Genomic DNA, 17,665 nt, shown 5'->3' with positions numbered 1-17,665 from the left:
AGACAGCCAATCAGAGGCTCTTGTGCTCTCGGTGTGCAAGATGGCGAAAGTGCGAGATGTCTTGCTGCTTTTCAGGTTCATTGTGTTTGCGCCTTGTGGGCCTTCTCCTGCAGTGTTGCCATAATGAAGTAGCAGAATTTGCCTTTCGTCATGAAGCTCGAAATCATAAATCAGGTCGAACGCGACGAGAAGTCGGATGTCCCCGAAGCGTGCAAGATTCCGAGGAGCACTCTCAGCATGATTAGGGATAAAGCGGCCAAACTAACGACCCAGTGCCCGTGGCACCCGACGCGTACGCACGGCCGTGTAGAAGTGGTTCTTCGTACGAGCCGGTTTCCGCGTGCTCGGTGATGACTGTAAATTCTGACGAATGTGACGAAGCTGTTGCCGGTGTTGCCGAAGTTTGGAGCGAGCTGTCAGAATTTCCGGAAGCTGTTGACGAATCAACGGTGGACGAGTTTGTGAGTGCAGATGATGGTGTCGCGACCACGGGAGACCCCGAAAACGAAGACTACATCGCCGACATCGTACAGAGCCCAAATGAAAGTGGGCACAATGAGGAAAGCAACGATGGTCCTTTTTGCCCACATCCTCTGAAGTGATCGGTGCACTCACACTAATCTGGTGCTTCTGCGCGAATGCTGAAGGTTGCGGCCTCAGCTGCTCCGACTCCTTAGACAATGTGGGGAAGTGCGTGCATTGCAGGCGGCGAAATTGCCCAAGCAGAAGTAAATGCTGGACTAATTTATGCGAAACTAAGCTACTTTGATCGATAAAGTGATTTTATAAATGGTATGTGCTTTTATGACATGCAATTATTTAACAGGCTTATATCGAATTATGCTCTATATCGAACTGATCGGTGTTGTTTTGAGAGTTCGATATAGCTGAGTTCGACTGTACACTGGTACGTTCAAAAATTACACATCTGCACATACACAACTATGTGTAGAATTACACATACACATCTTTTATTTGGAACCCGCATCAGTGTACCTCAAAAACAAGCTTGAGTCAGTTCAAGACAAAGTAACCTACTTCACTACGAAAAATTATTCTTGAACATCTCGCATCACTAACATTAAAATACATGTAAATCTGCCCTTACTAGAAAATCGAAGACTGGGAGGACTTCTTTCACATTTTGACAAGCTTTATCACTGCAGGTCGTCTTTCAGTGCATGCCACATCAGGCCCTTCTATTGTATCTTCCTGAGCCTGGATCATCACTTTAAAGTTTAGGGCAAATACAGTAGAATCTTGTTACAACAAACTTCGCGGGACCGCCGAATTGAATTCGTTAATTTGAATTATCGCAGTACTGAAAAACCAATATTTTCATGTCAGTAATGTAACACAATGAAAACTGCATACCTTTGCAGCCGATGCGCGTGTTCGTACGTAAATAATAAGCAAGAACGCTGGCCACAGTTTAACTACAATTTATTGCTTGAAGAAGTCTGTAATCTTCTTCTGACGAGTTGACAGCAAGCGCTGCAGGACGAACGCCTCCACATCCTCGACCTTCCTTTAAACATCATCAGGGATATCTTTACAGCACCCGAGGAATAATCGCGTCTTTTCTAGAAAAACTAAAACATTTGAGCTTGAAACAGTCTCTTCCTCTTCGTGTGTTGATCCAGTGTAGGCATCGTCTTCGTCACTACTGCAATCTTCTTGCTCATGCACTTTATTCACAATGTCTTCATTGGTGAGCTCCGCGGATATAGCAGCCGTGCTGTTGCTGTCAATGTAATCATCGAAGGTCACCGTGGTGTCTACAGGGAGCTTCTCGGTAAGCTCATTCCACAGTTCTGGGTTGAGCTCCTTTGTGTCCTCGCAGTCTTGTGACGCAGGTGAAGCCTTCAAAAGGCCTGCTTTTCGCCAGCAGTTGCCGATAGTGCTTGCCTTCACGTTCCACCACGACCCTGTAAGCATGTCTGCAGCTTGACTGATGTTTACCTTTGTGGGCAGTTTCAGTCGAATATTGATCAGGAGGTGCTGCACAAGACACTTCCAAAATTCGGCCTTCACACATCTGATGATGCCCAGGTCCAAAGGTTGGAGCAAAGAAGTACAATTCGGGGGCATAAATTCAACTTGAACATTGCTCAATCACACGTTCACGATATGCGCCGAGCAATTGTCAACGATGAGGATAATTTTTCTGTCTTTCTTCTTCATTAAGTCGTCCAGCTGCAGCAGCCACTGAGTGAACAATTCTTGCGTCATCCATGCTTTTTTGTTGGCTCGGTAGTCGCAAGACAACGATACAACGTTTTTCAAGCAGCGCAGCTTAGCAGACTTGCCAACAACTAGCGGCTTGAGTTTTTCCATGCCCATAAAGTTGCAGCATAACAGAACTGATACGCAGAGACGTGATTTCTTTCTGCCCTTGCACCTGTCACCTTTGAAGTTCATTTTTTTATCAGGCAACAACTGATAAAAGAATGCCGTTTCATCGCCATTGAAAACGTCGTCTGGAGAAAAAGACTCGATCTCTTGAAAGCGCTCGTTCCGTCAGGCAACCACACTCCCGACATCTGCTGCCTTTTCTTCTCCACAAGCAACCTGCCACACAATGCCATTCCTTTGCCAGAAGCGGTAAAGCCATCCGGCACTTGCATCGAAACCGGAGATGTCCAAGGCAGCCGCGAACTGTAACACTTTCTCTTGAATAATCGGGCCTGACAAGGGCACATCGTTTTGTCTGGCATCCTTAAACCACGTGAGAATGGCGTCGTCGATGTTCTGTAGTTGCCAAGCTGCAAGCGTTTTCTTGAGGGAGCCAGCTGTGATTCTCGATGCCATTTCATTACCTTTTCCTGATCCTTGAGCATCTTTGCCATTGTTGACGGTGGAATATCACACTCCCTGCACAGGTTGACTTGCTTTCTTCCAACTTTCAGCTGTGTCAAAATGTCCACTTTTTCTTTGAGCGAAAACTGGCCTTGCTTCTTTTTAACGCAGAGGCCAGGTGAACTCATTGTCAGCAAATCGAACGCACAACACAATCACAGCACCGATAACTTCGCAGCTCCTGAACGATCGGTATCAACGTGGTGATGTTAGGCCTACGACGTAGTATGAGAGTCCAACGAGACGTTCATTTGAGGGATCTCCAGTCGTTTGTGCATAGGCGCAAGTAAGAGCGAGCGCAAGAGAGAAAATTTGGTGGCTTTTGCTCCTTGAATATACGACTCTGCCTAAGCACTTAAGGAGGAGGTTTCTTAGCTTGTGTTATGTATTTGTCCCCTAGACATGCCGGCATTGCGGAGTGCAGTCGAGTTTGTTTACGCTCTGCCGCTGGCGGCCCGTGCAGTGAGGCACGGCACGGATGCCCCATTTGGTGATCGCTGTGTCTGAAAGGGCAATGTTTTGACTGGTGTTGTATAAATCGCAGGTCGCATTTTTCGTTGCGACGATAGCTTGGACTTTTACAAGCACTGCTCCAGGAGGGCACATGTAACCGGCAAACGGAGGCCTCAGGAGAGCACCTGAGGTTACTTAAGCAGGCAGCACAGGATCTCCAGGGCACCCAAGGGGTAGCGGGGGGATCAAAGCTAGAAGCAGGGCGAGCCGTGGGTTGAGGCCGCAGAGGCCGAAGCGTGCCAGGGGGTGTTCGCATAAAAAATTGCCTGTCCACGATAGTGGACAGCCGATTTTATACAGTCGACGACTGATTTTTCAGACCCTCAAGAGACCATGAAAAAGTAAAAAAAATCAGGCAGTCTGAAAAACAAATGTGCCCCCAAAAAACTCAATTTATTGCTCACTATTGAGTTAGAGGCTGGGAAAAGTGATTACTGATCTTCGGAACCTTGCTTCGCTTACGTGCAAGCAGGTCCGCCTGAATTTCGGCGAGAGTCGTCGTGTTGCTGTAAGCCAACAAAAGAGTTGCGACCGCTTGCATCAGCTCAGCTTGCGTCAGCTGCGCTGCTGCAGGCGAGTCGTCGTCGTCGTCGCTCTTGGACTCTACAAGCACTTGGTGAATGATTTTTTCATCCGTGAGCCCGGCGCACAGTTCCAACTCGCTGTCCACGTCCGTGAACTTTGAAAAGGAGACGGTCGAGGGAATTTCGAAGCCTGCAGTGCAAAGGTCGTCGATGAAGTGCTCATTGCCACACAGCTGCTCGACGAAACTATCCTCGTCCAAGACAGTGACATCACCATTCAATACAAATCCCACGTGGCGGAAGCAGTTGCGCATCGTTATGGGTGCCACCAACTTCCACGCATCAGCGAGCATGCTAAGTGCTCTAAGCGAATCGACAGAGTAGGCTTTTCCACTGTTGAGGCACAGCACCACACGCGAAAGCAAGCGTGACCGATAGTTCACCTTCAGGTTGCGTATCACGCCTAGGTCCACTGGCTGTAGGATACTTGTCGTGTTTGGTGGCAAGAACTCGACTCGCACAGACTTTAAGTTGTTTATGTGCCCGTGTGCAGCGCTGTTGTCGACGAACATCAAATCTTTGTGGCCTTCTAGATCAAATTTACGATCTAGTTTTCTCACATAGCTTTGAAAAAACTGCCGTGTTATCCATGCCTTCTTGTTCACCTCATACAAGACAGGCAGAGACTTTACGCCTTTAAAGCACCTCGGAGCTTTCAACTTGCCGATGACGAGCACTGAAAGTTTTTGTGGCCCCGACATATTGCTGCCGACCAAAACAGTAACTCGTTCCTTACTGTGTTTTCTACCATAGCAAGGGTCACCAGCAAAGGCAAGAGTCTTCTCCGGCATAAGATTAAAAAAAAGTCCGGTCTCATCGCAATTGAAAATGTCGTCCGGCGAGTACTTCTGTAAGAGTGACTGCAGCTTTTCACAGCGGTAGTCCGCAACGACGCTCAGGTCAACAGCTGCACTTTCGCCGCAGTTTCTTAAAACTGAGATCAGCACGCTTTTTGAAGTTTCTTAGCCAGCCGTCGCTGACCTTAAATCCTTCAATGTTCATCTGAAGCGCCATCGTCTCGGCTTTCTGTTTGAGGAGGGCACCGGAGACAGGAACCTTGCTGGCCACTGTTGACTTCAGCCATACAAGGAGGGCCTCGTCGAGCTTTGTATAGGTGCCTTGGCTTACATTTTTCTGACGACACCCAGTAGACTTTTCTGCCGCCTCCAAAACCTTTTGCTTGCCTTTCATGTAGTCCGAAAGAGTCTGTTTGGAAATTTTAAACTTTTTTGCAATGTCTGCCTGTGATTGGCCACCTTCGACGAGCTTGATGATTGCTGCTTTCTTCATCATCGACATTGTGGCATACTTGCCTCGGTTCATCGGAACTCTCGAGGTCGACGACAATATAGATTTCTTCTCCATTGTGAATCGGAACGCTCGGCTAAGCAGCACACACAGCGAAGTCGTCGGGAAGTTGTCACACCAACCTTGTTGAGTGCTTCCTCGCTGCCACGTTGCACGCAAAAATAAAAGTTCCGGAAACAGCGTCTTGAAGCACTGAAGCCGATTCAATCAAATGCAAGCCACAGTAGCGACAGAACGTGGTTTTCACGTCTCCGCAGCAAAACCACGACTAGGCCTACTCGCTAAGCTCGTCAACGCACGGCAAACACAAACAGGCAGCCAAAGGAAGAAAGGAAATAAAAAAAAGCATTGCGTTACAGCAGTGACGCTGTTGCAGAAGCGGAAGCTGCTAGCATATAGCCTCAATCCAGCATCCGAGTAGCTGAGGAACCATGCCATGCAACACCGGCACCGGTTTCGAGGCTACAGGAGGAAAATGTAAACAAGCAAGATGGCGGCGACACAGCTCAAACTGTGCAGCAGTTGGCCCGGCTGACGCTTGGAAAGTCCGAAAAATCGAACAGCCCTCCCTAGAGTGTCCGAAATTTTGAGCCACGTAATACATTGACATAATGAGGTATGTCCTGGGGCCAGGAAAAAGTCCGAAAAATTAAGCACGTTCGAAAAATTAGGCGTCCAAAAAATCAGTCGTCGACTGTACACCCCTGGCAAGTACAGACGTCATCCTGGAGGCGTCATGCTGGAGCCATCATTTGGTGTATCGGACGCGCCGCCAATAATGCGAAATAATGGCACGTTGTTACAATTAGTAAAAAACACGATTGACTAAATATAAATATGTCCAGCCACCAACTTGTGATGCTAAGGTAAGCACCACTGCGTCCTGCAAATTCTGCAACACCAGTCAGAACTTTGCCTCTGAAGGTACGTCGGACAGACTTTCTCGCACCTGCGGCGCTGGTGCTGGGTCAGTCATCGTCACCTGCGGCCTTTCAGCCACTTTCGTTCAACCGCGGTTGCTAAGGCACTCTGCTCTGCCTTCTAGATTTTCAATATACACGGCCCAGGCTCTACTACAGTCGCTACTGCTCCCACAGAAACATCTGTGATGTTATTTACAAGGTACATGGCCGTAAGGTGCGAGAAAGCTACGATCCACCACGACTGACTTAGCAAGAGCACCGCTGCTGCGAGTCAGTCTGTGTGACACAGCAGTTGCCACATTGGGCATCAGTGCCCACTGCTTCACCTACTATATCGCGCTGGCAGCCAGCATCCGAGTGTAAACAAACTCGACCCCACTCCGCAATGTCGGCACGCCTAGGGACAAAAGCCTACAACATGTGATAAGAAGCCTCCTCCATAGTACCTAGACAGAGTCATATATTCAAGGAGCAAAAGCCCCCAGATTTTCTCTCTCGCGTCCTCTCTCACTCGCACCTGCGCACAAACGACTGGCAATCCCTCAAATGAACGTCTAAGTAAGAGTCTGAACATGACCATATGCGACGCTCACGCTGATGCTGATGATGCTGGGGCTGTACCCGTTGAAACAGGTTCCCCAGCACATGGCTGCTGCTGCTGCTGCTGCGGATGATAGGTGCAAGCGTCAGGGATTTGGTACCGAAACTTCAACGGAACTCCATAATAATGAAGCATCTTCGTGATTACAAGATTAAATTACGTACGTTATTCTGAAATATTCGGCAATCTGAAATTCGTAGCACTTAAAAGTTTTTTACATTGAAAATATAGGCATTTTGATGGGGATTAAAAAAATCATAAATCTGAAAAGTTACTTAATGTGGTGTCCGTAGTAACGAGAGTTTACTGTATAACACTGCTGTTTAAGAGTTCTATAGTAAAAACTACTGAATAAAGCAAAATGAAAATTCGCATGGTGGTGGGAGGGGGGCATTTTAACTTAATCTCCATGTGTTCTTCTGTCAAAACTTTTGGGCAATTTTTGGAAACAAGTATCAATTTTTGGCTAGAGTTCTATGTTTCGATGTACCCTTTCTCAGTAACAAATCAGTGCCAAAATTGATAGTTATATTTTATACATGGCTGTCTTTAAATGGAACCTAAAAAATTTCGGTTTGTACACGCAGCATGCAAAAAAATTTTTTTTTTTCTATAGTAGTTGTCTAATTAGAGGTGAACCTGAAGATATAATTTTTCCAGTTAATATCACATTAATAGTACTATGATATTAGAGGTTCAGGTTGTTGGCAACACAGTACACTATAAGCTGAAGAAGTTTCACGGTGATGGGATGAGTACTTCTCTTGAACAGGTAGAAATACACAATTTTATGTAGGCATTACTCCACTTCAACTTTCTATCTTCAAAGTGAAGCCCACCTTTCTTGTATTTTTTTTGCAAACAGCACGATTGAAAAATTCCCGAAGGATCTTAAAGGGCCCCTGAAACGGTTCGGACAAATTTTGAAGACGCGTAGGGTACAGCTTAAGTAGAACATTCATACCACAATTTAAGTGAAGCGTTACGTATTAATGGAGCTACAAGCGATTAGAAGTTACCCTCCTCCCTAGCCATGCTTTTCCTCCTCAACTCGTTCGCCGAGCGAGCGGGGCTAAGCTCCGCCTTCACTGGTTCAGCGTCACGATGCGACGTCACATCATCCACTTCCGGTTGTTTTGGAGCCCGCCCCCGCCCGCGTGAGACCTCTCCGCTAGTCGCTTGGCCGTCGACCCCAAGCGAGAGCTATCGAGGCAGCGTGTGTTGCGAGCATTCTGTCGTAGCGCCGAACGTGTTTTGTATTCCGGTAACCACAGGCAAGCTGGTCATTTCGGCAAATGACTGGAGGCATAAACTCAAGCTGATGAAGGAACTTTAGCGTAGACGTAGGTGAACGGCCTGATCGGTCTGCACAGTCCATACACTTGTTGGCGCAGCGCTTAACCAGCCAAACAAAGCGCTAATATTGCTCTAACCAAGTGTAAAACATTTTAAACATTTATAAAAACAACGTGTTGATGATTACACTCCTGCGAAAAATACACACCAGCAGCAAAGAAGAATACATTTCGTTGCTGCTACTGTGTATGGTTGAACTTTGTGCCACCAGGTGGCTGCACCATGCAGACCATTCACATTTGCCCTTGTGCTCATCTCATGGCTCATCCCGTTACGGCACAGTTAAGCGGCCAGACCCTGTCCCCTTGCGCTTGCGTTTGCCCTAATACCGGACTCGCCAAACGCTATTGCGTTAGTAATCTTCCGATGTAAAGTGACGGCCACAAACGCGCAAATCCTGGCACCGATCGGGTAGCGGCAGTCCGATGCGCAGCAGCCAGTTCGCTCGTACGCTGCCTTGCAGAGGGACACGATGTCGCAGCTTGACATATTGCCAGTCGCTACGTTTGCAGTCCACAAGGCAACAAAGTCGAATCATAGTGCTCGCGAAAACACTGAGACCGACTCTGACCGCGGAGCTCTCGTCAAAATGGAGTACGTTGTAACACAAGCAGACGACACTTGCTGTGTGCCGGAAGTGCTTAAGTGTACTGAAAAATTATTCTTGTGCATTCTCATTATGTTACTTTCTCCTCATAAAAACAAATTAACTAACATTCCAACTATTATGAAGATAATTTGTTTACCATAAAGTTGGAAAAATTATCGATCACGCGCCCTTGTCAGCCAATCGGATAGCTCGCCCCACTGACGTCGTATGGGTGATATCGGTCATATGGGTAGGGGCGGCTTAAAATTCCGCCGAGCAGTGTGCTGCGATCGGCAGCGATGTGCATTTTTAAAACCTTATAATAAATTACACGCTTTACGCGGGGCACTTAGATGTGCCAATTAATGATCAGAAGGACCTACTCTAACGACTCAGTACGTTTGTAGAAAATCGTCAAAAGCGTTTCAGGGTCCCTTTAATGTCAATAAAACGAAACCCCGATGTCCTTGCCCAGACGTTGAAACTGCCACATGAAGAACTTTCAGCTATATTTAAAAAGCGTGCGCTATGGCGTACATTGTTGTTGCTGCTCTTGTTATTACCGGTATTTTTGTCCACATACTGATTACGTTGAGACTTTCTCTTCCGCGTGCACTTTGCATTATTTATTGCCATGTTGTGGCACCACAAAATGCTAAAGTAATCCGCAAAAAAATGCAACACATGAGTAAAATTGCACAAAACACCAAAGCAGCAGCAGCAATCATGCAATACAGTATAGTAAAGGCCCCCAATGGCAAAATTTGCAGTGCCAACTGAAAAACTAGTGATAAATTGCCTACAGTTTTCCTAACAAGTACAATTATGCAATAAACCACAGAAATGCAGCACCCAAAGCATAAAACATGGCACGTAACGCGGTGTGCGCCTGCAAATTTTAAATCTCAGGGGGCGTGACTTTTACTGCGATGTTTAAATGGCTTGGAGTGCTCGTTCACAGCTGCCATTGCATTGACTTGCTCCTCAGGCGTTGCACAATTTTTTGATCGGTTTACCCTGCCATCCCATTGTTGCATTCCCTAACTTCTTGACCTACTCCCCCCTCTTTATTGCTATATATCACTGGAATATATTACAAATTAAAATCATATCTGCTCTTAATCACAATTTTTATCAAAACTAAAACACTTACTTAATGCAAACACCTAGGACTCTTTTGCTCATCCATTCACGATGTCAGTGTGTTCTTGTGCTCCATTTTTGGATTACTTTATTTATTTCACCATATTTTTATGTTCCTTGTGCACATGGCTTTATTTTAAGCTAGCACAGAGTTCATGTAATGCTTTTTTTTCTAATTGTATTCTTCTTTTAACATGCAGTATCTATTTGAATGTGTAATTATTTTGACAAGCATTACCTGTTTGAATTACATATTGTAATTATCCTTGATTTATTAAAACACTCATTGGTAATGGTCATATGGGTCTTCAAGGTTTTGGATGTGTTCTTGTGCATGCGTTAGTTAATACCAAGTTCGATGTGCTACTTTAAAATTTTTTTGCATGAGTTTTACTTTAACCTGCATCATGCATACTGTATTTATCATTTATTGTCACACCCTATGTAATGCCCATATGGGCCTTTAGGGTGTCTTGAATAAAATACAGAGGCGCACTATCGCTTGCGATTTACACACCCTTCTCAATATTCAAAGGAAATGCAGCTGCTTTTACTGAGACTCCTGTTCCACCTTAAGAATACCTGCTGCTTCAGTTTCTTCTCTTTCCAGACATTGTGTGTGGATTGTGTGTCATTGCCTACTTATTCGTGGTTACAGCTAAACGGATATCTAAAGCAAATCCACATGACAAGTTTACAGATGAAAAGGTCATGTAAAAAGTACACAGACCGTGTGACTCCAGCACGCATTTACACAGACGATGGAGCGAATAGACCAGGGAAATACTCAACCATTCCACCACCATATAACAGCCTGGCCAGAGAGCAGTCGCACACACGCGTGCTAGCCCAGCTGTGGCCTTCCTGAATCCAGACTCCTGGACAGGTAGCTGGCCCCAAAAGCAGATGAAGCAGAATTCAAACATGAAAAGACAATTGTTCTTTTTTTTTGTATAGTCATCTGTGATATGTGCAGCATAAGAATGTCGAATGGCACATTTATTACCTGTGTTGGGCATTTGTGGTTTCATCTATCTACCATGAAGGCCCCTGGGTTTCCCAAAGGAAAACAAAAAAGCAACCCTTTGGAGTGTTAGATCCTGTTAGAACTTGGAACTGTTGGCTAGTGCTACTCTGGCCATGGCAGTGGATGTGGAACATCTTTCTAATCATAGGCATCACATAGTACATGTAAACTTAGAAGCAGGCAAATGGCCAATTAACTTTCAATTGCTACCTCATCGTATCACAGCTACCAAAGCGAAGGCCCTCGCTACGCAATGAGTAAGAAAAATAAGGTAAGCCGAGGGGCTCGAACACACCCACGGCAGTTTAACTCTTTCCTTACCGGGCATGAAGAAATTGCTTAATTTGATCCACAGTTTTTCTGCATGGTTGTTACAACATTTTCATTAAAATTCTTCTACTAGCAACAGCATGCAACGTCGGAAATAATGATTGAACTATAACTACAGGTTAAGTTTGACAATTTTTGACAAATTGAGGAGTGTGGAGAAATGAAAACTTGACTCGAGGTATCGTTGAAACTAGTCTCTAGTGCTCCTGGCACTTCCTCAATAAAACAGTGCAAAATTTGCGCTTTGGTCGACCCAGTAACACAGTTTTTAAATAACAGCAGTAATGAAGACACAGAAGCTTCTGCCGGGTTGTATAATTTTGTGATCCGACATATAGACTGTTTTATATATGTCTCAAACAATGGTAGGTGCTCACGACTGCATGTTATTTTGATAATTGTGTGTAACTAATATCAAGTGCAACTTTATTTTTTCCATCGTGGGTTGCTTTTATCCAGAAGCATTTTGACAGCATATAGAAATTATTACAAACAATCCTTCCCGTCTTGTGGGGTTTTTACTCCCACAAGCGCATGCAGTCAACTTCAGACTGACCTTCAACCAAAGCTTGACTAGCAGTCTAATCTTTAACATTTTGAACACTGCCTGTGCAAGCGCTCTTATTATTGTACAATATTGTGCAACACTCCACATTACAGTACAGTTTCACATAAGTTTCAAAACCTGTATGAGCAATTATTACTGCTACTACACATTACTACAAACAATCCTTCCCGCCGTGTGGAATTTTCACTTACACAAGAGCATGCAGTCAATTTCAGACCAAAGCTTGAATAACAGTCTAATTGTTTACAAGTTGAACACTTCTTGTGCAACTGCTCTTATTCATTGCTGTACAATATTAGGCAACACTCCACATTACAGTACAGTTTCACATAACAATTCTAAATAACTATCTGGGCAATTATTACTGCTTAAACCTATTCAAAACACCATGATCAGTCTATAATTTTATGTACCACGGTGTGAGTTGCAATGGCTACTTCTTAAAGTAAACCATTATAACATCACGGCACCGAAAATGAGCACATTTCTAGTGGTAAGGGAATGGTAAAGCCTTTTATAAGTGATGCGTAATATGTAGCTCGGCTCTAACTTGTGGGAAGTTGTCTTTTCGTCCAGTTCAATTTCCCTTCTCTTTGTTATTTCTACCTTGCAATTAAACACATCCACTAATTTCCCGTATGCTTTCCCTGGCTTCATTGTCTGTTTATGTCACATAGTTGTACTTCAAAAGTATGTTTGCCAGATTCTCACCAATCCATTGTAGTATGTGGGTCATCATTACAAATGAAAGATGGATAATTGTGTTTTCAGAAAAAGAGATCTGAAACTTTGTAAAGCAAGAATGCATTGCTGCTCCTCCCTGGAAAAAGACATGATAGTGTAACGACACTGAAAATGAACTGCACACAAGCTCAGCCTAGCTGAATAGCATCCACATTTGAAGTGTTGAATTCAAGATGGCTGACACCCTTATTAGATGAAAACAGTGTAACAGATGGGATTACACAAGAAGAAGCACAATGACACGGCACTGATTACGTAATCCCGAACCAACTAGCCCGACAGTCAATCCTCATCGACGCCCTTATGTTTTGAAAAGCACACACACAAATCCTTCCTCATGTAAGTAGGAGATGAAGCCAAGCAGATCCCAGAAGAGACAATTTCTAGTCTTGACATTTACAAAGAGACTAAATGAGGACTGTGAAGAATGAGGAGACTTCTATGAGACCAAAGTCAGTGCACAACATAAAGAAATAAATAAACATTGTTGTGGAACAGTTTGCCAACAAGTAGCGTACAACCAAAAAATTGTACAACACTGCCTAGCAGCAACACCACTGAGGTTTTCCATAAAATAAACGAAACTCCCTCGAAATTAGTTACACATGACACATTTACCACAACAAATTTACTATGTTTACTACATTTACTCACAGCGCTGCTTGCTCAGTTGAAAGCGGTTCTCTCCTGGCTTGCTACTCAGTGGACTTGGCTTGCCTAGACCAGATACAAAAAAAGAGACTAATTGAGCCCCCTTCACATCAATGTACTTTTGCCTCTTGGCAGCACATAATCCAGAAACTTTTTTTCCCACAGCTAACCATGCTTTCTTGCCTGGTTATGCGACCTGATGCGTTTGATGCAGTGAAATCATCTCTGCAGTTATTTGGCTCACATGATAATATATGGGGTATAGTACTGCACGGACCCAAGCTGACCCGAAAGCCTGGGATGGGCCGTCCGTAATGTTTTTTTGGTGGGCCTGGGCCAGGCCCAGGCTTGAGACCGTGGGTCGGGCCGGACTCGGGCCCATTCATTAAAGGGCCTAAGTTGGGCCTTCGAGTACGTGCGAACATTATGCATTGTATGATCCAAGGTATTCTGTGCCAAGCTGAAGTGACACGTACAAAGAGCTGGCTGTTAGTGTACCTTAGAAAAAAAAACTAGTTCTTATTTTTTTCTATTCCACATAACGGACAGTGTTTCTGCGTAAGGAAAATTAAATTATACAAAAAAGCGCTCCTCAAACCATTTCCCTGTTACCACTTTTACGATTGCACTATTACCACTCTAAATACTACCTATTTATAGTATTTTAGCACTAGTGCAGTGGGTGTCTCTCTGTAGTTGTTCCTTTATTTTATGCTGTATGCTCATGAATTCGCTGTTTGTACATGCATCAGGTGTTTCAGCAAACACTTTCAAAAATATTTTTAAATTGCCTGTGCCAGATAGCACAATTCTAGTTCATGAGCTGGTCTACTTGAAGAAACAGGCATTACTTTTGAGTGCAATCGCATGGTTTTAGTTCCTATTTCACTGGCTTTCTTTAAATGCAGAAAAAAATCACCACACAGCATGTACACTGCTACAAAAAACTGTACCTGTTGTTTCTAAATCCCCTCTACAATGTTACGAAACGCACTTGGCCCTAAAGAGAATATTAAAAAATTTTGTTGATCTCAGTAAATAACTAATTAAGGGGAACATAAAAATATTTTGAGGAGTACCACATGACGGCAAACCATATGTTGTTGTTTTTACTCAGCTGTGGTTAACCACTTTATTAAAATCCTTGGTTCAAGTTACGTGAAACACCCTGCAAAACCTTAAGCTTTTTTTACCTTGGTGCAACAAATTATTAACGAAGAGCCCCTTTTATAAATGTTTCTAATCATTAATGTTTCCAAAGTGTAGACAAAAGCATTGAAGAGAATGCCCTGGGTTGACTTCTATCAGCTTTTTCATGTTAGCTCTACACTATGTAAAAAAAAAAAAATGCTATCTTTTATTGACACTATGCTTTTAATTGTGATGGCTTTTCATGTACCGCATAAGCACTATTTCACTTATATTCTGGGGTATTACGTTCCAAAACCACAATATGATTACGGGGCATGCCGTAGTGGTGACTGGATTAATTTCGACCACTTGGAGTTATTTAATAGCACCTAAATTTAAGTACATGGGTGTTCTTTCATTTCTCCTCCCCCTTAATGCGGCCACAGTGGCCGGGAATTGAACCCGCATCCTAGAGCTTAGAAGTGCGACAGCTTAACTGCTGAGCTACCACCGCGGGTAAAGGAACATTTCGATTCACGTGCACACCGGATTTTCCGCATGGGTTGTCCGCTACAAAGGGCAAGGCACCAATAATGATCATGACCATCAACAAATTTCCTCCAGCGTGCCCGGGCCGGGCTCGAGCTTCATGAAGCGGAAGCCCAGCCCGGGCCTGGTTTTATGGCGCAAGGGCCAGGGACGGTCAAACAGAGCCAAAAAATGGTATCTAGTATTCCTTTTACTTGGCTCACAAGGGTGCCTTTGTGACATTTGAACCCAAATTTAGCTGAAACAATGTAACAATATTTTTTTTTTGGCTAAAATATCTACATCTGCTTCAAAGTTTGATAACTGATGTCTTCGATAACTGCAACTGGGAGAAAGAAAAACAAGGGAGGGGGAGGGAGGGTGCAATTAAGGTAATACCTACAGGATTGTGTTTCCCTGCATATAAAAGCAGTCTGTGAATTAAGGGGCCACTCTGAGGAGCTCACAATATTAAACACTTAGTACTTCAATTGATTGAATCATTCTGGACATCTGGGTTGCGATCTTGTACGCGTTCCAAAATAGAACGGAGGCGGTCCATTCATTACGTCACGAAATAGGCGGCATGTTCCGTTCCGTTAGCAGGCAACACGGAATGATTGACAGCAGATATCACGTCACAATTGACGTCATGGCGTTCGGCACGGTTCACATTGACGAATCGTATATGGCTCGGTGGAACGAACCGCCTCCGTTTTATTTTGGAACGCGTACAAGATCACACCCTTGAAGTCTACAAAGTGTCTACTTTTCGCAGCAAGGAACACTGAAGCTAAATGTGATTTCAAAAAGCTTTTGCACTAACCAATATAGGTGGCTAGTCTATACATCTGTTAGCCCTCAACTGCCATATGCCCTTCTTATGGCACTAATTCTTAACCATTACCCAGTAGGTACTTTTCCAGCTGAGTGGCATGCAAAATATGTGCAGATTAGACATGCATTCTCTGGACCATGTATTGGGACCAACAGTAAGGAAAACCACTTTCAGGGGCCCTTGTGTGTATGACATAATGCGACACAAGGCTTCATTGTCGCAATGAGCACTTGACACCATTCGAGAAAAAGAAGAAAAATAGTTGGGAAAAGTGGCCACCCTCCCCAGGTTAGGTTATTTCTTTGCTTCTACTGCTTCAGCCAAGTCGCATGTGACACATGCCATGAATGGCATCCATAAAAGCGGCTATACTAAGTGATAACCTAAGAATTCAGCACAAGCTCCACCCACAAGTCTGTACTCCATCTGCCTACTGCACTCCCGCGCTACAAAACATCGTTCGTGAGGGCCGCTAATATTCAAAAAAGTTTGCCTCCGCCTCGATGCTATGGAAATTAGCAAATGAACCAACCAAATTAGCAATTTGGTTGGTTCATCTATAAGCATTTTCTATGAGTTTGACAGCAGTGTATTTGTGACTGCATTCCTTTGGTTGTCACAGAATATTGTGAGCATACAGCACTTCGTTGCTGAATGGGCAGCTATGCTTGCTGTTCAAGTGAGGCAACTCGGAGCAGCAATGAGAAAAAGCAGCACTACGGCTCACCTCCAAAGCTTGTGTCCGACGGTGGAGCTGCCATCCGACTCTCCGCTTCACCAGGCGCAGCGTTCTTGTCGACCCAGCAATTCTTCTGCTCATCCCATACAATCTGTACATATAAGACAGCGAGACAGTGGTGATCACCGTAAGAGCACAAAGGTGCTACCAGGCACCAACCACCACCCCACCAAAAGGCGTGCAGTCATGCAGGCAAAGCAGAAGGACTGAACAGTCAAAGACAGTATGAAAGGCAAGAGCAGACAAATCTACGTAATGCCAAAAGGAGCATGAAGGCAGCATGCTCTTGAGCACTGCCTAGAGCAAAGGTACATGCACACTTGTGAACAGGCACCAATCCACCATAGTATAACCATATGACAGAAGTTAAAGTAATTAAATTTGAGGGTTTTACATGCCAAAACCACAATGTGATTATGAAGGACACCATAGTGGGGGACTCCAATTTAATTTTGACCACCTGGGGTTCTTTAACGTGCATCTAAATTTAAGTACATGGGCGTTTTTGCATTTTGCCCTCATAGAAATGTGGCTGCTGTGGACGAGAATTGAGCCCACGACCTCGTGCTTAGAAGCACAATGCCATAGTCGCTAGGCCACTGCAACAGGCGTTTCCGACAGAAGTGGCAAGACATAATGCATTGTTACTAGCCCACCTGCAATGGTCAGTGAAATGTGGGGTGAAAGCAAGTGCAAAGTTCGAAACCACTAATTTGCTACAGCTAATTCATAAGAACTTATGCAACGCAGGTAAGCTGTATATTCATAGACTTAAGCCAAGTAGCTGGAAAAATAACTGTGGTGACAAGATATTTTGGTAAAGTCAGGTGCTTCTGTCAATTACAATGAGGTTCGCGGAAGACTGAAACTTGAAATGGTCAACAGTGGTCGAACAAGAGATGCATCTGGAGCCAACATTTCTTCGACAAGGAGCTTGTCTTTGCCCTGAGGAAGACAAGTCCCCTTGTAGAAACGTTGTCTTCAGAGGGATCGTTTGTTTGACCACTGTTGTCAACTAAGATGGTACTGCCCATGCTCTTTCAAAGAACACCATCAGCTCCTGCATACCCAGTCAGAAATGCATAAAAGAACATCCACCTATATCTGCACCCAACTACGTGACTGCACCTACTAGATAAATTTGTAATTATAGCACTTGCATGAATATCATATATCCATCAGGAATTGTGGTATTTGTTTGAATATAATGCAACTAAACCACATAACGTAGCA

At 44.3% G+C, this 17,665-nt stretch overlaps 1 protein-coding gene across 7 annotated transcripts in view; it reads right to left on the bottom strand.

Annotated features, from left to right (window-relative positions):
- Window positions 1–17,665, bottom strand: part of LOC142568320 (uncharacterized) — a 258,619-nt gene that overhangs the window by 12,840 nt on the left and 228,114 nt on the right. For all 7 annotated transcript variants that reach the window (XM_075678322.1, XM_075678326.1, XM_075678323.1 and 4 more), the window contains 2 exons: window positions 16,421–16,523; window positions 13,200–13,262 (listed from right to left, as the gene is read on the bottom strand). In XM_075678322.1, coding sequence (XP_075534437.1) covers window positions 13,200–13,262; window positions 16,421–16,523 — 166 coding nt within the window. The remainder of the gene's footprint in view (window positions 1–13,199; window positions 13,263–16,420; window positions 16,524–17,665) is intronic.

This window comes from Dermacentor variabilis, unplaced genomic scaffold (assembly GCF_050947875.1).
Source record: "Dermacentor variabilis isolate Ectoservices unplaced genomic scaffold, ASM5094787v1 scaffold_18, whole genome shotgun sequence".
Lineage (NCBI taxonomy): Eukaryota > Metazoa > Arthropoda > Arachnida > Ixodida > Ixodidae > Dermacentor > Dermacentor variabilis.
This window is presented reverse-complemented; position numbering and strand designations above follow the sequence as displayed.